A 22,214-nucleotide genomic window follows, 5' to 3' on the forward strand; every position below is an offset into this window, starting at 1 on the left:
TGACAAGTGTCATGACGTCATTGCAATTTTTACCACGTGACATCATTTGCAAAAAAAACGAAATTAAGGCTCTTAATTTGTCAAACTTCTGACCTATCTAAATCGTTCTTTTTAGGCCAGAATGTACCAGGATGCCAATTTTCCCGAAAAAATACGCAGCCGTTTTCGAGAAAAAATGCATACATAATACATACATACAAACATGTGGGTTGTAATACATAATACATAAATACATACACGTGCCCCAACCCATATATATGTGGGTTCAGAGCGGAGCTTGGTCTGATTCAGGCGGATACATAGCAAACGTTCTGATTCAATTTTAGCATACATATCAACGACGAATTGGTGAAACAATTCACGGCATTTTAAAATGTAATTTTCTTCATCCTGCCGAATCATTAGTCTATAGGAATAATAATGCATTGCACTGCATTTCTTATTCATTTCTTTGTTAGTGGCTGGATTCATTAATTTAATATTAAAGTGATAGCCGTCGACTCCATCCCAAAAAATGATAGGATATTGTAGGGCATCGTAGCATCGATGAGTTTCAGCAATTCTTAACAACTGAGCGTTTCGCTTATGAAGAATAATATCTCGAGGTAAAAACTGACCACCGACCATAACGATTGCCACTTCGTCGATAGTTGGAGCATTGTATCTACGCACATGTTGGCCAGGAGGCGTTTTGTCAGCGGAAATAACAATTTTATGCGTATTAGTAGGCATCAAATCGATGGCTGTTTTGAACAGATGCACTAAATTATTATTTTTGTGGAAAATATGATGCAATTGGGAAACGATTGTCCTTTCAACGTTGGGAGAAATTTCGCAACGTGCATTCAATTCAGAATTTCTATCACTGATGAAGTACAATTGTAAAAATTTATGATTCTCGCCTGAGAATGGTAGAAGGGACCCTGCTCTATGATAAATTTGCCCTTTTACTTTGAAAGTAGACATAAATTGATCTGGATTTTCGATTTGGGCTCCAAACGACGTCATTTGGAAACATGAGTTATATTTTCTGATTTGTGACAAAAAACGCTTAGATTCTGACGTAGTTCCAGTAAGGAAAGTCTTCAATGGCTCTGGTGGTGCAGCCAATAGAGGAAGTTTAACTTTTCCTGAGGCGCAACACCTTCCCATTGTTTCACCATTGAATTTCAAGGCCTTGCAATAGGGACAAATTTTAGACATAGTCCCGATTTGAACACATCTACTCAAGCTATAATCATCGACTGGGATGTACCTGAATGCCAGGCGATAATTTTCAGGTTGCTCTGATTCCTCGGCACGCTTTCTTTTGGCATTATCTTTTGAAGCCGCAAGCCTGTTTTCAAGTTGCTCTTGTTATTCCTCGGCACGCCTTCTTTTCTCATTTTCCCTTTTAGCAGCAAGTCTGGTTTCGCGGTGCTCTGGTAGTTCCTCGACACGCCTTCGTTGACGGAAATTGAACATTCCTAATCTGGCATTATCTCTTGAAGCCGCAAGCCTGTTTTCACGTTGCTCTTGTGATATTATATATATATATATATATATATATATATATATATATATATATATATATATATATATATATATATATATACTAGCTGTTGGGGTGGCGCTTCGCGCCACCCCAACACCTAGTTGGTGGGGGCGCTTCGCGCCCCCCCAAGCCCCCCCGCGCGCGTAAGTCGTTACGCGCCATAATAGTTACGCGCTTAAGAATTTGTCTAAGAACGATTTTGTTAAATACTTTTAATGACCTCATCGTCATAACGAACATGACGACAACTAACTTCATTACGACATGACGACATGATGACATGACGTAACTCGAAAGTTGTGTGTCTGTTGCCCTTGTAGGTTCTTTTTACGATTAAATATTTTTCCGTCCACGATCTTCTTACAATTAAAAATTTGTCTTTGAACGATTTTCTTAAATACTTTTAATGACGTCATCGTCACAACAAACATAACGACAACTAACTTCATGACAACATGACGACATGATGACATGACGTCACTCGACAGACAGACATAACACACAAACAACTTATTTTTATATATATATAGATATATATATATATATATATATATATAAAGCACTGTCATCCTAAGAATTAAAACACTATTTTAACAAATAAAATTAATAACTTGAATAAATATATTTCTTAAAGTTACTTAAATAAATAGTTGAAATAAATAAGTTAAACTACCGTCAAATTTAAGATCAATTCATTATAAAATTCTATAACCACCCACATATAACTAGTTCTAGTTTGAGCCAATAAGATTTTTCCCAGCAATTTCTGATTTGGCTGAAAAAATTGACAAAAATTCTGATTGCCTCAAATTAGAGCTAACCAAATCCCGGTATTAGTAAGGTCTCATTGTGAATGGGCCTTTGGCAATCTTCCACAAATAGTTATTTAGCACCCATTTAAGACTAAATCGTCGTATCGTAATTCGTGTAAACCTGCAGTCACAACATTTATACAAATACCACGGGGCAATTGGTTTTAACTGCAGTTCTTAGTAGTCCGATCTTAAGTCGCACCAAAGAAGCAACTTTTTACCTCAATTTATACAATGAAAGATACCTGATGGACATGAGGCGTAATTTCCTTTGAGCATCTGTAGATAAAAGACTCCAGCGTCTGTAAGCAGTATTCTGTCAAGTCATCATCATTTTTCTTAATGTTATCAAATACTAATGGCAATACTTTTTCAATGTGCTCTCCAAGGCGATGACCAGCTTGCCGACTGAAATAAAACCCAATTGTGTCATCAAATACCACGTAACTGTATTTTTTTTCTAGTCCTAACCTTACCCTAATAACCCCAGCCCGTTATGAAAGCCAACTTAATCTTTGCTTTTGAACATATTTTTCACACAGTGTGTTTCAGGTTTGATATAAAACTAAGTATATTTAATAAATTAAATATTTCGTTCCGCGTCGGAGCGAATTAACAGCTGGAACAATCGGAAATTAACCTTGTATTGAGTTTTTGTGAATTCGGTTAACTAACACATCAACTTCTGCACAATCGTCAATGGGGACTAATGGAGGCAAATGACCCTTCTATTCAGAATTCATGAGTTTTAAGGCATCAACACTCATATTTTTCATACTTTTCTAACTAAAATTACTCATTTTTAAGTATTAGAAATGGAAATAGATATTCTCATATTTCGATATCAATAATAGTATAAAATAATGAAAACATCATGATCAATTAAGGCATTATCGTTAAGCACTATCAATGAATGAAAAAAAAACAATATCAATTAAGACGTTGGTTAATAAGCTGTTCCAGGGTAAAAGATAATCTGCATTAAATTTGAAGTGAGGGGGGTAGGAATTAAATTTCAATCTGGAACACATACACTATTAGTTTAATAGCTTGAAATTCAGTAAAAGCAAATGACCGATAATCAACTTTTTGCAACAGAAACATGGCTTATACCAACTATCCAACTTCCTGTCATATCTAGTATAAACTAAACCGTATATTTTATGGCAATATACAAATACTTCTCCCTCTAAGTGCTCCAAAAATTATATTTCTAATGAGCAAAAGTAGGATATCGTCAGTCAGGTATCAAAACAACGTATCTCCATAAGAGAAAATTTTCACAAGAGCAATATAAAAACCTCACAACATTTTTATTTCCCCTTTGACAACCGTAAAAAAAAAACAGATGTTTATGTTATGATGGATGTTATGTTATTATGTTATGATGATTATGGATGGATGTTATATATTGCTATGCATAGAAACGATATGTATTGATTTATGTATCGATCCCTTTTTGTTTCATGGTAATCGGAGGGAAAATTAAAAAGTTGTGAGGTGTTTTCTTCGTTCTTCTAAATATTTACAATTATGGAGATACGTCCTTTTGATACCCGATAGACGATATGTTAGCTTCTTTTCCAAGGGAGTTTCTCCTATACATGAGGAAGCGTTATCCATATCACGCATTCGTTTTTAAAAAAAAGGTCATGCATATGAAAGGATATTTGAAATAGGGGATTAGTGAATTATGAGGAATAGAAGCATAGTTGAAGTTAGAATATTGAAGTATATAATCAGTTTATATTTGTATATAAGTAGAATATTATGCTAATTGAAGTAGTATTTATTACACCTCGAATATTGTTTTTATCAGTTAAAATTGTTGGAAGTTTGACATGAGGCATATTTTCTTCCTTTCGTATTATCATACTGTACTCACAAAGCAGTTATGTTAGCATTGAAGAAACTTTTCGCTCAAAAGCTTAATAACTCGCTATTTCTGATTTGTCAGAAGTTTAAGTAAAAAAAAAAAAATAAAGATCCAAAAGAATAGATCCAATAAAGAATACAGAGCAATTGCTGGGTCATAAGGTGTCAAATCGGCATTTCTGTTCCTGGATATTTCTTAGAAAAACACGCAGTGAGCATGTTGCCCAGCCTTGCAGCAGCGGGGATTACTCCCTGGGCCCTGTATTGCCAAGTAGAGTATCGATCCACTGTGCTACCACAAAATAAAGTTTCAAAGATACGGAAAAAAATTAAGGATTGAATAGCCCCCGACACAAAGTTACATTTTTTGAAGTTACATAGCCAGCTTCCTGCTGCCCTATGTACAACTCTCTGGTAGCTTATAACATAACATGGAACACTCTCCCAGAGTCTACACGGAGCTGCCACCCTTTTGGTATCACCAGAAATTAAGTTCGAGAATTTCTTGCTAATAATGAAGTTTTCCCAGGTTTCTCGTGGAGTAAATGTCTCCAGATCGGGTTTGCTGTTTATTTGTGTTGGTGAATCATATGCTACCCCCCCCCTGCCTAGCTTATGATTTTTGGGATTGTCTAGGTTGGCGACGTGAATGCATAATGTTAAAATGTTTATTGGATGTATCTGTTTCATTTTTGTTTCTCCCCTGTTTTTTCATGGCCATAGGGCCTTACGGGGGAGACTAAGTTGAAGTGTTTCTTGTAAGTTTATTGACGAATAAATAAACTCTGAACTCTGACACCGGAAAAACCCACAATGACTTCAGTAAGGCTTTGAGGACTTCTTCAGAGGCAAAAGAATTGAAAAAGTCTGCTCGAATTCTCCTAAAGTTCAGACTTATTCAGGTGAAAGTGAATTCTTCTAAAAGTGAATAGAACACCCATCCTTTTTTGAAAGTTTTCCAATTCATTGAAAGAATGGGATTTCAACATTTTTCAACTTTTTCTTATTGCAAAAAATACTTATTCCCCCTTATTTATCTACTATACTTTATCTATTTTCATAAGAAAAGAATTTTGGGGACTTTAACTATTATCATACGAAAAAAAAAATGTGTTTTGCCAATTCAAAAACTACAAAGGCTTTTTCTTCTCAGGGGGGAGGGGAGAAATAAAAGTGTATATGTCCCGAATTGGAAAATTTGGTTGGCAACGAATGCACACAGAATAATATTAGTAAAACGCGAAAAGCATATCTTGATAGGATATACTTCGACCATAAAAAAACTAGAGTAAGAGAGAGCGAACAGTCATAACATGGCGCACATACAAAAAAGAACGGTTTACTCTTTCGATAATGATACACTCTTTTTATGCATCAAAACAAAATAGGTATTATTTAATTTTAGAGTACATAAAAAAAAATCAGGTTAAAACAAAAGTCCCTAAAACAAAAAAGCAAATCAAGAAAATACGTATAATGTGCAGAAGTTAATGCTACTGCACCGATTTAACTGAAAAATATTTTAGATGTAAGCCACTTAAGCAAACTCCAGTATCTTCAAAATAATAAAATTTACAACAAAAAAGATAGGATTTAATCGACGGATCATTTGCACATTTGAAAACAAAATAATATACTTTGCTTGAAGAATTATAAATTTGAACATATGCACAACATCTCTCTTATTCAATGTCCTCAGGGTTGTTACGCCTTTGGTCTTTAATTCTGCAGCGCGTATAATAGAGGCTAATGTACACCAGAACAATTTTTTAGAACATCAAAGGCACCAGGAGGATTTTGAAAAGACCTCAGTTTCCTAAGAGTATATGTATCGTCGGTATATTTGAAGATATTTCCATTACTGAGCTATGAATTAGGTGAACATACCACTCAACACCTGCTATATGCTCTTTCTGAATACAGTAATCGCTTTACACAGAAATCTTTTTTTTTTTCGTTTCTGGACCCTTAAAGATGACATTTTTTTTCTTATTTTCGGCTATAAAAAAGAGTAAAAACAACAATTCTCACTTCATAATATGCAGAATAAATGTAGTTAACACATTTCATCTGCAGCTCTACAATATTTTATACCCAAACCCCCAACATCCCCAGCCCCTACCATAGTGTGGAAATATATAACCAATATAACATATTCCCTACGTGTTCTTGGTTCTTAATTTCGTCACAGTCAATTCAATTTACAAGTACACAGGCTAAAACAAGAGTCACGCTAATCATTTAGAGTAAATATGGCAATTTTTTAAAGATCGATAAATTGTTTATTCAATTGGATCATGATGAATCAACGCCTGTGGATTACATTGCTTTAACCATTACATTGCTTTAACCATTCTCTATAGCCAAAAATAAGAGAAAAAGGTAACGTCTTTAAGGGTCCATAAAGAGCTTCAGATTGAACTTCCGAATAAAATGATTATCATATTCATAAAAAAAAGGCTCGAAAAAAAGAGCATAAAAAAAGGCATCGAATGTTATGTTCACCCAAGTCCTACCTCAGTAGCGGAAATATTTCCAAATTTACCGTATTGTCTAATTAATAATAAAGAAGTTGAGAAGGTGATTACTTTCATATAGTGAAGATTACCTGATAATCTGATTTTTAAACCAAAAAAATAAAAAATTCAATCTGAATATCAAGCCGAAACTTCCAAATTTCGATTCGAATGCCAAAACTCAAACCAAAATTCATGAAATCGATGGAACATAAACTTATTTTTATATATATAGATAGATAGATGTGCCGGTGTCCCGGTCGTCATTTGTGTCCCGATGTCCCGGTCTGTAATTTCGTCAGTCGAAAACATGACGTCAGTCGACATACAAACATGACGTCACTCGACACACACACACAGACAACTTATTCTTATATATATAGACTAGCTGTTGGGGTGGCGCTTCGCGCCACCCCAACACCTAGTTGGTGGGGGCGCTTCGCGCCCCCAAGCCCCCCGCGCGCGTAAGTCGTTACGCGCCATATTAGTTACGCGCCATTGTAGTTGTGTTTCTATGTCCCACCTGTGAATATAGATATATATATATATATATATATATATATATATATATATATATATATATATATATATATATATATATATATGTTTTTAACTACGTAAAACTTGCGAATATACAACATTCTTCGCTATCCCATTGTCTGTGCACATAAATAGATTGTCAGGTTTACCGACTCTTGAACATGCAACATATAATGGTCCATGGGAAAACAATCATGATTCTAATGATTGCCCTTGAGCTTTGTTGATGGTGATTGCTAATCGACCATTCCCTGTGTCACCGTCATCATTTATATATCCCCATGTGCCCCCCGGCGTCCCCGTTGTAGTTGTGTCCCTGTGTCCAGGTCGTCATTTATATTCCCTGTGTCCCGGTCGTCATTTGTGTCCCGGTGTCCCAGTCTGTTATTTCTCTTTGAGTGTCCCGGGCGTCATTTATATTCCTTGTGTCCCGGTCGTCATTTGTGTCCCGGTGTCCCGGTCTGTATATACATTCGTTTTTGAGTTGGTCTTTTTTTTAGTTTTTAGTTTTTTACCTTTTTTTAGTTTTTTTAGTGATACCTCATGATTCTAATGATTGCCCTTGAGTTTTGTTGATGGTGATTGCTAATCGAACATTCCCTGTGTCCCCTTCGTCATTTATATATCCCCCTGTGCCCCCCGGCGTCCCCGTTGTAGTTGTGTCCCTGTGTCCCGGTCGTCATTTATATTCCCTGTGTCCCGGTCGTCATTTGTATCCCGGTGTCCCGGTCTGTATATACATTCGTTTTTGAATGGTATATGATGAAATAAATTTTTGTATTTTTCCCCTTTTTTTCTTTTTAGTTTTTTTTTTTTTTTTTTTTTTTACTTTTTTTTAGTTTGTTTAGTTTTTTTTCTTTTTTCTTTTTAGTTTTTTTTTATTTTTATTTTTTTAGTTTTGTTTTTCTCCTTTATTTTTCATTTTTTTTCCTTTTTTCTTTTTTTTTTCTTTTTTTTTCTTTTTTTTTTCTTTTTTTTTTCTTTTTTTTTTCTTTTTTTTTCTTTTTTTTTTAGTTTTTTTTAGTTTTTTGGCTTTTTTAGTTTTTATATTAGTTTTTAGTTTTTTTTTTTCTTTTTAGTTTTTTTGTAGTTTTTACCTTTTTTTAGGTTTTTTACTTTTTTTTTACTTATGTCCTGGTCGTCATTTATATCCCTGTGTCCCGGTCGTCATTTGTGTCCCGGTGCTTTGTTGATGGTGATTGCTAATCGAACATTCCTTGTGTCCCGGTCGCTTTCTCTTTGAGTGTCCCGGTCGTCATTTATATTCCCTACTAACTGTTGGGGTGGCGCTTCGCGCCACCCCAACACCTAGTTAGTGGGGCGCTTCGCACCCCCCCAAGCCACCCCCGCGCGCGTGAGTCGTTACGCGCCATATTAGTTACGCGCCATTGTAGTTGTGTCCCTGTGTCCCACCTGTGAATATAGATAGATTTATATATGTGTTTCAAACTACGTAAAAATTGCGAATATACAACATTCTTGGCTTTCCCACTACTGGGAGCTTTCCGTTTCCAATTGCCAGCAATTGATCTGAAAATGTTTGACCAGAGTCATCGTTTTGCAATCGGACACGCATATTTGTAGTTAATTTTAATATTTTTAAGTGTGCCCATAAATTAGAATTTGTCAGGCAAGCATTCATTTCGTCTGCAGGAGTTGATCTAGGTATTATAGGTAATGTTTGCCTGAAATCTCCCGCAAGCAATATTAATGTGCTGCCAAAGGGTTTCGACTTCCCTCTCAAATCTTTCAAGCATTGATCCAGAGCCTCGAGCGATTTTTTGTGTGCCATTGTGCACTCATCCCAAATAATAAGTTTGCATTGCTGCAATACTTTACCCATCCCAGATGATTTGGAAATATTGCACGTGGGAGTTTCTGTAGAATGCAAATTCAGAGGCAATTTCAAAGCGGAATGAGCAGTTCTTCCACCAGGCAGCAATGTTGCGGCTATTCCGGACGACGCAATTGCCAACGCTATATCATTTTTTGATCGAATTGATGCCAGAATCAGTTTTATCACAAACGTTTTACCAGTACCTCCTGGCGCATCCAAAAAGAAAATTTCTCCAACGTTGTTATCGACACAATGCATTATCGTATCATAAATGTCTTTTTGTTCCGACGTTAACTTGGAAATGTTATTTTGTACATACGACAATAGATCACTCGTACTGTAACTTTGTTCACGATCCAATTCTACACATGTCAAAACAGCAGCGATACGGTTAGGTGAAGGCATTCCCAAATCCTGAAGAGGTTTGTTTGCCATACGTACGCACAAATCTTCTATAATAACTAAAGTATAGTTATAAATTTCTGATGTAAAATCAAAAGTCATATCTGACGTCTCTAACTGTTTTCGATGGAGTATATCTTCGGACATTTTTGACTTATATTTTTCCCATAACTCTGTAGGAGCTGATGGAGAGCAAGTTGTTAAAATGATGCCAAACAATGCACGAATTTGACTTGGGGTTGAAGTTTCGCACGCGTCATTGATGCAGTTATCCCAGTGTTGGTCATTCTCCAATAAATTCAGAGCTTAGCATGCACTACGGTAAGTGTCATGTATAGTACCGTTTACAGTTCTCAAATACTCAAAGGATGTCGGACCGGGTACATTCACCAAAAGCAGGCGTAGAAAGAAGCATTCATGTTGATTGGAGTGAACGGTGTAGAGTCTTCCTATCGTGGTATCTTTGAAGATGGTAGGTTGGCCGTCGACTGACTGGCTTCACTATGAAATACATATCGCCGAACCTTTGTTTTTTTAACTAAAATCTGGTAGGCATTGATGACCTTATCCAAGTCAAAATCCCAAACCCAATCATCATCGCTATCATTTTCAGTTTTGATATGTTTTGACTCTCGCTGTCCAGGTGGATCTTCATCTAACTGCGCGGTTTTGCGTTCTTTAGCCTCAAGCCTGTTTCCTTGCTGTTCTTTTGATTCCTCGGCACGCTTTCTTTTCTGACTTTCTCTATCAGCAGCAAGTTTTTTGGCATAGACTCTTTGAGCATCTTCATCGGCTTTTGACATTGTAAGTTCATCAGTCATTTTAAACTTAAACATTAATAGATTTCTACGTGAACATATATGTCTTAAATATCTTTAATGACGTCACCGTCATAGCAAAAATGACGACAATAAAATGATGCCAAACAATGCACGAATTTGACTTGGGGTTGACGTTTCGCACGCGTCATTGATGCAGTTATCCCAGTGTTGGTCATTCTCCAATAAATTCAGAGCTTGGCATGCACTACGGTAAGTGTCATGTATAGTACCGTTTACAGTTCGCAAATACTCAAAGGATGTCGGACCGGGTACATTCACCAAAAGCAGGCGTAGAAAGAAGCATTCATGTTGATTGGGGTGAACGGTGTAGAGTCTTCCTATCGTGGTATCTTTGAAGATGGTAGGTTGGCCGTCGACTGACTGGCTTCACTATGGAATACATATCGCCGAACCTTTGTTTTTTTAACTAAAATCTGGTAGGCATTGATGACCTTATCCAAGTCAAAATCCCAAACCCAATCATCATCGCTATCATTTTCAGTTTTGACTCTCGCTGTCCAGGTGGATCTTCATCTAACTGCGCGGTTTTGCGTTCTTTAGCCTCAAGCCTGTTTCCTTGCTGTTCTTTTGATTCCTCGGCACGCTTTCTTTTCTGACTTTCTCTATCAGCAGCAAGTTTTTTGGCATAGACTCTTTGAGCATCTTCATCGGCTTCTGCCATTGTAAGTTCATCAGTCATTTTAAACTTAAACATTAATAGATTTCTACGTGAACATATATATCTTAAATATCTTTAATGACGTCACCGTCATAGCAGAAATGACGACAACTAACTTCATGACGTCAGTCGACACAGAAACATGACGTCACCTGATCCACAGACAGACAACTTATTTTTATATATATAGATGTGCCGGTGTCCCGGTCGTCATTTGTGTCCCGATGTCCCGGTCTGTAATTTCGTCAGTCGAAAACATGACGTCAGTCGACACACAAACATGACGTCACTCGACACACACACACACACACACACACACAGACAACTTATTTTTATATATATAGATATAAAATATAATACATGCTATAATAAGTTCTGCGGATGTAGAAAGATAGATTGTCGAAGATTGTCCTTCTTGACTAACCGTATAGGGCTAAACAGAAAGCAGGTCTCCGCGGTTGGGGTTGCAGGATGTCTTGAAGAAAGATTTAAGGGAAATGGAACTTCCTGGTGGGGGGGAGGGAGGCTTTGAATAGATTGGGATGGAGGAGGAGCGTCCGCAGCTGTGTCGGTCTCAGGCGGTTTGGTGCTGCGGTGAGTTGTTAGTAGTAGTAGTAGCGATATAACAAAACAACATTATAATAATATTATAATATAATATTTACATACAAGATGTAAACGTCGGATTTACATCTAGCTGTCGCGTCAATCTATCTACTAAATACTAAAGATGTTTATAATAGAACGTAGACATGTTTGAATTAATTTTAATTCAAACATCAAATTTTGATTCAAACTTCTAGGAGATAATATTCCCAAGCAGTCCTTGTTATGCTTTTTTAGAGGTACTTAAAACAAACAAGAAAATTAAAATACTTATTGATAACATCTAGAAAGAAGCATACATTAATGATAATCTTCTTCGTCTTGATCTTGCAGAAGGACCAGACATTTTCCGTCTCACCTGCCATCCGAATTTCAGATGTTACTTAACAATCTGCTTAGCCGTAAGCTCCCTAGCCAACGGTGTATTAATGATTAACGACGGAACATAAACATTTACCAACTAATTAAAACTCACCAGATAGATCCAAGGCATAGAACATAGGATTTACATCTATATATATCTTGCTGTCGCGTCAACCCGTCTATTAAATATTGAATAAGTTTTTCATAAAGCTGGGCGTTGCAGGTCAACACCAGGTAACTGATAGCAGTGATCGTCCTAAATTTAAATAGTTAATTAATGGAACCTTCTTGAGCACAATATCAGCATTGCCACAGAAGTCTTAAAAACAAGAAGTACTGCTTAACAAAAAGTTGTTGCTACAGTTTCGTGGAAATGCATTAAATGGTTGGGTAACTGTTTAATGAGCGATCTTACTGAGTTCTTCTCTATAGTGTAATGACTACCTACAGCACCTGGAGAAGGATAAAGCATAAGACAAGTAGTTTTCTAAATAGTCCATGACCCACGTTATTATAATCATTTTAGTTTAAATTATGGTTGCTGTTTCTGTCGTCCTAAAAAAACAATGGTTATCAGCAATTTTGCCAACAATCGTGTTTCTGCGAGCAAACAGAAAATTGCATTATTAGGAAAATTCTCAAACAATTCGAAAGACTATTAGTGGATATTATTATAAACACTGAACGTGTAAGTAAAAAATTCGAAAATAATAATAAAAGTTGCATTTTTTTCATTTAAGAAATAACTGAGAAAGACTTTTGTGTTTTACAGTTTAAATTGCATTCTTATATTAGTTTTGAAGTTTAAAAATCCTGCTTTGAGTAAATTTTTGTTAGGTAAAACTTCTGTTTCTACGGATGAATAGGAAAATACTCGTATTAGTAATAATTGGGGCGGAGGAAATAGGTCAGGAGTAACAAAGCAAAGATAATCTAGGAGCCTTAGCAAAATGTAAATTTCTGATTAGTGTGTATGGTTTTATTTTCAGCTGCTTCTTTAACACTAACATGGCCTCACGGACGTGTGTGGGCAAAATTGAACTACATAATATTTTCTTTTTCGACAAACTGAAAAGAAATACATAGAACTTGTGACATTACTGAACTACCCTGAATTCAGGTGCATGTTATATTGATGAGTGGTATCAACTTATTCTTTACAAGAAGCGTTTACTTTTACTACTACTAACAACTCACTGCAGCAACAAGCCGCCTGAGGCCACTACAGCTGCACATGCTCTTCCTCCATCGCAACCTATTCAAAGTTCCCCTCTTTACATCCTCTCACGAAGTACTAATTTCCGTTAAATCCTTCTTTCTTGCGACCTCTTTTCTCTTCATTAGGAAGTGACCTGTTTTTCTTTTGGCTTTAATTATAGAAAAAATGCGTCAAACTTTTTTTTGAAGTGTCAGGGAGTTATTAGAAGCTATCAGACGGTCAATAAAACAAAAATGAAAACACGTCAGTGAGTGTGAGGTGCTATGAAAAAGAGCTGCAAAATGGGCTTCGAAAAAGACGCGCAATGCATCTCTGTTAACTCTTGATCATTCAGAAATTGGTTAAGGAATGGTCCTAAATAACAAATTTTCACCACTGAAAATTATTTCGCTAACTAGATTAATGATATTAACAAATGAAACTAAAATTAAAATTTTTAAACTTACTCATTAAATATTATTAGAATGAGTAAATTTGCAAAATTTCCGACAAGGTATCGAAAACCCTACTATGACCCCTCCCACTACAACTATCCCACCACGATCAATCCTATCCTAACAGCTTTCCGCGAGAATTTCTAATTCGACTGCTCCCAGTCCGAATATCTCAACCACAACCGCTTTTGCAACTACTATTCCGACAAATGTTCCTCTACGACATCTTTGCCTACGGTCTACCACCACTGCTCTCGATCTTTTCCATACGACTGTTCCAACAGCAGCTATTGCCATACTACTACTATCACCTCCGTCCTTTTGAGAAACATTCGATAGGAATGGCTGATATAAGTTATTAACTAATCGTAAAATAGCAACATAGGCAAAAAATATGTTAATTAAAACCAACAGAAGTTGAATTAAGGAAAAAAAACTTTTTAAAACGAAAAATAAAGAGTGAATTTAAAGCAAAACAGGCAGAAACTTGTAGATATGATAAACCCATTGCAGACAGAAATTTCAAAAAAAATGACGATAAATTGAATGAATGAACATAAATTAAACATTACGAACAAAAATAAACGGGAATATTTGTGGCTTTACCCCTTCCACTCCCTCCCTAATGCTATAAGTTCAATTTAATTCGGTCTACTAAACTCTTTCAATGCCAATATTACAACTAGTAGTAGCAAATACAATACTCGTTCCTTTGTTGTTATTTTTTCCGCTTTCCAACCTAATTAATAAATTAGCTCCAGTAAATGAAACCCCATTAATTAAACTATAGATTAATTAATTAAATTTATGATTAAGAAACAAAATCAATAAATTTCATTTGTACATTCTATGATAAAAAAAAGCATAACATTGCCTAATAAAGTAATTGAAATTGCATATTGACAATTGCTGATAAACGGTTTGGGGCATAGATTTGAAACTCGTCAGCACTGTTGGAGAAAAGAAGAGAAAGGGCAGGGAAAATTTAAACTTAGTCTTAGTTTTAAACTTAGACGGAAAGGGCTGAACAGGTTTTTCAATTCTCCAGACAAAAGGTCTATCCCTGCACACAATATTTAGACGTGGCTCAATAGCAGGATAAATAAAAGACTTTGGATGGTGTCAGACTGTCAAAATGGCGTATCTGCAATATCGTTGGATTGACTTAGGGCATTAGTTTAAAAAGTTTCACGGAAAATCAGGGAGAGGGGGTGAAAGTTGATGTTGAACTATGACTAGGAGGAAAGAGTAGAGTTAAATCAAAAGACGTTACTTGCTTCTAGGATAAAGATCTAAAGCCGAACTGACCAGCCATGACACGACAAGTATAGAAAAATCTCAAGAAAAAAAATTCAAACAACTGGTTTATGGACAACAGAAAAAAAAGAAAAGACTACAAACACGCCTAGATTACAAATGCCCAGCATTATACATGCAAAATATAAGGTCCCGTTCTTCGTTTTTTCTTTTCTTTCTACTAATTACGCACACTTTACTACATTTAAGACATCCGTCTTCTCACTACTACAACTTAAAAAAATAGATTTCTAAATAGTGATTAAATAGACGTATGTATGACAGGTACCACTGGACGTAATGACAACAAACAAAGTAGATACTTTTGAAGACCATACTGCCTTTCCATCACGTACAAATAACAGTCTCATAAGGGCAAATCCTTTCATTTGACAGTTAGACAACAACAAAATCCCTGGATATCTTTATAACGTACACAGTTTATCTGTTGATGACAGCCACTGTATATGTAACCAAAATATCCAGTGATTTTTGTGTCGTTTCTTGTCAAATAAAAGGATTTGTCCATATCGAACTGTTATTTGTAAGATTATTAACACAATTTTAAACTAGATGCCCTGATGCTTTATTATTTTTTTTCCACTATACAATAGTATAATACGGGGAGTAACACACAAAAAGAAAAAAAGGGGGAAAAAACATAATAGAACGAAAAAACTCACAAGCGAAAGAACCTAATAAGACGGTGATGTGGAGAAATACAGACACAAGCTGTGTTTGGCAGCTTTCTGTTTAGTAATTCATTTTACTATAATACTAGGAATCGAAAATTTTTTAATAATAATCTGGCTTTTTTCCAAGGCGGAATAAATCTAGAATAATTAATCTGAATTCCTTTTTATTCTTTTTTTTATTAAGAAGGGGGAAATTCCCGAATCAAAAAGAATTGAATATTCACAGAAAGTTGAGTAGACCTGAACCAACGCTCGTCTCTTATATTTCTTTCTATTAGCAACAATCTGAGCGTATCCTAATTGGTTTTCCTAATTCATATCTGAGATTCTACACTAGTGCAAGCTTTTTATTAGACTTTGGATGAAGTTACCTTTTGATGACTGCCATTCTTGCAGAGGATAGTTGAGGAAGGAGACTTTCCATTATCATTCCATGGTAAGGAACGAGCAAGGTACCAAACCGGCAAAGTAGGTCACTCATAATCTCAATAGCTTCAAGCTGAATAGCCACATCTTCTTTTTTAGCTATGGTTTCACTTAAGCGTCCTAGCAAAAATTACATAATTATAAATATAAAAATCACACAGACCCTCTTTGACACTCCCAAGTGTCTTTACAGAGAGTAATTTAGTAAACAAGATATACTTTTCACATTAAAATAGAAAAAAAAAATAGAGCACAAATTTGCAGTCAGGGTAAACTTTAGAATGGAATTTTTGTAATAAAAGGAATGTTATAAATACATTTTGTGCCTAGCAAGAATCTGGTCCCTGGCAAATAAGTCTTTACCTTTATTATTTTGCATTTTAGTAGAAGTCAGATTTTTTTTTTAATTATTGCTGAATGGAGTCAGAGTCTGTATATTGAAAAAGATTTTTTCTTAAACCACATTGGACCAATTGTAGGTAAATTCTCATTCCATTAAAATAATCGTATATGTATTAAAAGATTCTATAAAATAATTTTTATTATTGTCAATTCTTTAATTATGAGTACAATTTATATCTACAGCATTGAACGTATACTAAGTGATATATAAAACTTTAATGGATTTTTCTTGACGTCATAATATAAAGACGTCAAATTTCAAATTATCATAATATAATTGACGTCAAAATTTCCGTCATAATATGAAGAAGAAACGGTCAAAAATGTTTTTTCTTTTCTTGATCATTACGAGCATTTGTTATAGCTAAGACATCATTAGGTTTAAACGCTCCTAGCTTGCTGATCAATTCAGTATTACCGTTTTTTGTATCTCTAAACAGATCATTAATTAACTTGAGCAGCCTGATAACTTTTTGATTCTTAGAAAGGTAACTAGGTAAGTTTATCTTCTTTGTTCTCAATATTATAAGTTGCACCATGTTTTAATAAAGATTTTACAACTTTTTGTTACATTTTAACGAGTCGGTTAAAGTAAGTTACGAGTATGTTAAAGATATGTAGCTGGAGCTAGAAAATTAAAGAGTGTTAGAAGACCTTAAGGAGATAAAAGACAAGATCACAGAAATTATAGAAAAAACAGTAATGGAACAATTTTTTGAAAATTCCTATCAAAATATGAGAATCTACTTAAAAGAGAAAGGTCACTAGGTAGTTTATCTTTTTTGTTCTCAATATTATACTGATGTTTGTTCTTTTTGTTCTCAATATTATACTAGAAGAACGTTCATCCCTCATATAGTTGAAATTTTAAATTAGTAACCCTCCTCTTCCACTTTTAACTTGTAGTTTTAATGCTTTTTTTGCATTTGCGAACTTAATTTTTGCTAAATAAACTAAATTGTCCTTTTATTTAAATTTGTACTTTTAGCCATAGAAGCCATTTTTAGTTGCAATATGTAGTAATGCAGTACCATTAACAGTAGTTTTAGCATTAATAAAGTCATTTAATTTGTCACCACTGATATTCTCCAGCAAAACATCCACAATTTCTTTGTAACATTTGGAATTAGCAGTGTATTACCTTTATTAGTTGATTGATTAGCATTAGCCCCATCTTTTAGTAAGATGTTCACAATATTTGAAGATGTCTCTACAGGCAATATTTATATATGTCGCTACAGTCAACAGCGTAATGAAATTATGTTCTCCCGTCAATATCTTTGTCATTGGGATCGGGCCCATCTTTTAAAAGACGCTGAACAGTTTTCATATCACCTATACTAGCGGCAAGGCCATAAGAAAATAGTAAAAAACACACAAAGGGAATACTTCAAAAGGACAGTCCCCTCTTCTTCAGCGTGAACGAAGACATATTTATGGAAAATAAAAAAAAGGAAAGGAAAAAACCAAGAACGAACGTGGAGAGTCAATGTGAAAAAAAACAATGAAAAGTGTAAATTAAAACATGAATAAAATTCAATAAAAGCCAAAATTAGAAGAATTAAAATCAAATACCTAACAACTATAAGGCGAGTAATCCACCGATAAACAGAGATACCGGTGATTTAGGAATAAATGACTCATATATCGGTTTTCTCAAAAGAAACATTAGTCATCGCTGAGATAAACCTTGAATCACCTTCACTATTACATATTGAAACGTGTCATCAACCATTCAGATCTCAAAGGGTGTGTGCGAAGAATGCAATTATTATAATCAGAAATTAAATGACATAGTTCTCCAATTTATTTAATTGCTGGTTTCGTTTCTTTGAGTGAATGAATTTTCTTTGCTTGGCCAGTCATTCGCTAGTATCCTTCGATGGCGGTTCGAGAGTTCGCTTTTTTTGCAAATCGTGGAAATTGGTAAATGACTCGCTTTATGGTTGTTAGGTATTAGGTTTAAATTCTTCTAATTTTGGCTTTTATTCAGGTTTTAATTTTAGTTTTTAATTGGTTATTATTGGATTGTTTTTATCAGATTGACTCTCCGCGTTTGTTTTTGTTTTTTCTTTGTCTCTTTTGGCATTTTCCTTAAATGTTTTTCGTTCGCGCTGAAAAAGATAGGCGGTTGTCCTTTCGAAAAATTCACTTTGCACGTTTTTAAGTACTTTCGTTTGGACCAAAAAAAAAAAATCAATTTTGATCTTTTCTTCTTTATAATATATTGAATATATCTGAAGTCGGAAATAAAGTCGATTATAGCTTATATCTAAATATAACTAAAATCTAATTAAATGAAGTTCTAAAACAGGACTGTTGAGTTGGAGTCGTCGAGTTTAGTAAATTTTTGCTGAATGCAGTCGGAGCCGAAGTTCGAGTCGGTATATTGAAAATGTCTGGAGCTGAAGTTAGAATCAGAGTCAGTTATAATTTATAACCGACTCCACAACCCTGATTTTACATAGACAAAAAAACTAAGGACAACATCTTTACTTGTAGTTAGAAATTAGTAGCTCTGGGTGTAGTAACTGCAGTGGTAATGGTTCTACTTTATCGTCCTAGCAAAAATTACTAATTTTTGGATTTTAAAATCACAGATGTCATATTTGGTCCTAAATAATACTATTCGACCAGTATTTTGGTAAAAAAAAAAAGAAGCAATTTGGTAAAACTTAGTGTGAAAAAAGGACTATGAGCAACATCTTTATCTGTAGTTAGAAATGCCTAGCTGAAGGTACATGATGCTATACTCGAATATTTGTACATCAAAATTAATTGAGGGGTTCATGATTCAACTAAACCAAGTTTGAGGATACAGTAAAACATGATATTCCAATATTATATAATGACAATTATAACCCTTATATAGAGGAGGATATTTTATTTGAAAAACAAGAATCATAGCGAGTATGGAAATTCGTAATAGTGAAAACTAGCACTAGTACCAAAAGAAAACAATCACTAGTGTCATCTAGTATCTACCAACTTTTTTCTTATTTTAACCAACTCCAAAACACTGAATACTCGTCTTTCCAGCTACTTTAAAATTGAAAGCGAGTAAAGAAAGCGGAATTTTATCGGCAGCAGGCTTTTCAACTTGAGACCTACCTAACCTGCCAAGATTTTATCAGGTTAACGGTCTACATTGCGCAACAGTTTGCTTTAAAGATTACAAATAATCAATTAGGCATCAATTTTCAATTCCAAATGAAACATTTATTTTCTTTTTTTTTTACATAAATATTCTTTTTAAAATAGTAAAATCAAAATGAAAGCCACAACTGTAATCTCTCTATTGCATTGCTCATTCCTGTGATCTTGATTTTTATCGAAATTTTATCCTTTCTAATGTCAATGTTTTAATCAATAAAAATCATACAGTTCATAATGGATGTCGTTTATAGCAACGATCAAATGACACTCACACCTTTCAGAAGGTTTTGAGAGAGGGGAAGGGGGCAGTCCCATCCATATTTGCAGTAGCTTTTATCTGTAAACCTTGATTAGTCTTGTGATATTGTTTAGTCATTATTTAATTGCTGATTTTATGACAAATAAAAACAGATTGTTCAAAAGACGTATTGTTTTCCAAAAAGCGCAAATGACGCCCTGGCCTCTCTAGGTTGAGACCTAGTCAGCAGCCATTCTCCGAACTGTGCTAATTAGTGTGCGTTTTAAGTTTGACTTGACTATTCTTTTTAACGACTGTTTGTTTAGATTTCTTTATTCTGCTCTTTTAGAGTACTAAAAACTTTTTTAGTACTTCTAGTACTTTTTAGTACTAAAAGAAAACTTTTTGAGTTTTCTTTGAAAAATCTTCTCTAGGAAAATGTATCTTCTTAATCAACCTCCAATAGCATACAATCGACGTTTTTTTTTATGTTTTTCATCTTTTAATTTTATAAAATTAATCTTTCTAATTAAATTTTGTATCTAATTTAATTTTACTAATCCAATTATTTTTTAATGTTACTTTTTAATCTAACTTATATCTAATTATTGTAACAATAAAATGCAATTTAAAGTTAGTAAATATAACTATGGTAACAAAAACAAAATTGTCTTACAAACATTCATTCAGTTTATTAACCGATTTCCTTGAAGAATAAATAGAAAAGAAACCAATGTCTTTTATTGACAGCAATGAATATGGGCCACTTACAAGTGTGGGAACTGGCACTAGTATCGACAAAAAAGAAACTACGAGCGCCATCTAGCGTTTTGCGAAACTTAGTTTTTTTCAAACTTTTTAATCGTTTTTCTATAAGTAACTGAGATCAGACACTAACCAATTTTACCAATTACACTAATTAAATTAATCAATCTTGTTTTTATACTTAAAAAAAATTCTAAGTGTCACCAAATGCTAGATGGCGTTAATAGTCTTTTTTTGTCAACACTAGTCCCAGTTCCTGCTCTTATAAGTTGACAAAACTCTTTGGATGCACAGAAAAAAGGTACAGAGCTTACCAGTAATTTTTTTGCATACTGCAGCTGCAAGTCCGGATGCAGATAAAGGTAGTTCAGCAATAACTGTCTTCAAGCCAATTGACGATATGTCCCTCAGCTGTTCTTTTGAGGATGACATGTTTGAACACAACGTTTCAACTATTACTTCTACTTGACTGTCCTTCACTTTGGAAACCAAAGGACCAAGACTGAAAAGTAAATTAACAAGTTAATTGGCTGAATTTCATGGGTGTAAAATTCCTTCGTAAAAAAAATTACTAGACTTATCAAGGTCAAAACCGGTGGTGCTGATCTCATCTCTAAGCCCGTCAGTCAGGAAGTGCTACAGGGGAAATAAGCCAGCAATCCTGTGCTTTCGCATACCCTTCCTGTTTACCTTCCCCCGATTTCTCCAGGTACCCATTTAGAATACTCACAAATGAAAAAAAAACCTGGTGGTTAGAGTACCAACTAATGAAAAAGTCTTATGCGTTTTCATCTTAATTCATTGTATATAATAAAAAAAAAAATACACTATTCTGAAGCCCTACACAGAAGTATGGTGAGCTAAAATATTATTTTTGGAAATAATATCTTAGTCTATGACCCTAATCAGTTTCAATATGTAAATAAAATGACAATATAGAAAACAACAAACAAAACAAAAAACATAAAAAAGGAAAAGCTAGATGAACACCTAAATCATACAAAGAATAAAATAATATCAGCTGTTGCAGAACATTATTTCACCTTCAGCATCATAATAAAGACTTCAATCAAACAAAAATAACTAGTAATTGCGTTGGACTGCTAAAAGCCATTGAACACAACAACCTTAAACTTAGTTGTCAGCAGTGTATGCCTTATGTAAGCCTTTATCAACCCCTTTTTTATCCTTGTGTTGCTATTGCCATTGGTATTAAATTAATCACTCAGTGGCTAATAGCATAATAAATAATAATATAGTAAATAAATATAAATAAATATAAAAATATAATAAATAATAATAACATAATAAATTAATGACAGTATTTTTTTTTTTTTTGCTTCTGCAACTACAATCAACATCATGCTTTATAGTTTTCATACTTTATTGCATCCTATTTGGCTAAAACTGATATTTCATTTTCAATGCATTCATGAGTTTTGAGGTGGAAAATTTCACAAAGAGAATTCTTACTCACAAAAAATTCCTCCCGCAAAACTTCCTCCATAGAAAATTTTGTGGGGGTAGACTGAAGGCACAGACCCAGAATATCCACGGGAATCAAGGGGGATTAGAACACAATGCCTCAAAACTGATTT

The 22,214-nt window shown here is 34.4% G+C and overlaps 1 protein-coding gene across 1 annotated transcript in view; it reads right to left on the reverse strand.

The window, feature by feature from the left end:
- The window catches only part of LOC136032863 (cullin-associated NEDD8-dissociated protein 1-like), a 153,752-nt gene that overhangs the window by 117,735 nt on the left and 13,803 nt on the right, over positions 1-22,214 (reverse strand). The window contains exons 3-6 of the mRNA XM_065713276.1: positions 20,931-21,118; positions 16,001-16,175; positions 12,098-12,241; positions 2,592-2,754 (exon numbers count right to left, since the gene is read on the reverse strand). Coding sequence (XP_065569348.1) covers positions 2,592-2,754; positions 12,098-12,241; positions 16,001-16,175; positions 20,931-21,118 — 670 coding nt within the window. The remainder of the gene's footprint in view (positions 1-2,591; positions 2,755-12,097; positions 12,242-16,000; positions 16,176-20,930; positions 21,119-22,214) is intronic.

Source organism: Artemia franciscana, chromosome 11 (genome assembly GCF_032884065.1).
Source record: "Artemia franciscana chromosome 11, ASM3288406v1, whole genome shotgun sequence".
Classification (NCBI taxonomy): domain Eukaryota; kingdom Metazoa; phylum Arthropoda; class Branchiopoda; order Anostraca; family Artemiidae; genus Artemia; species Artemia franciscana.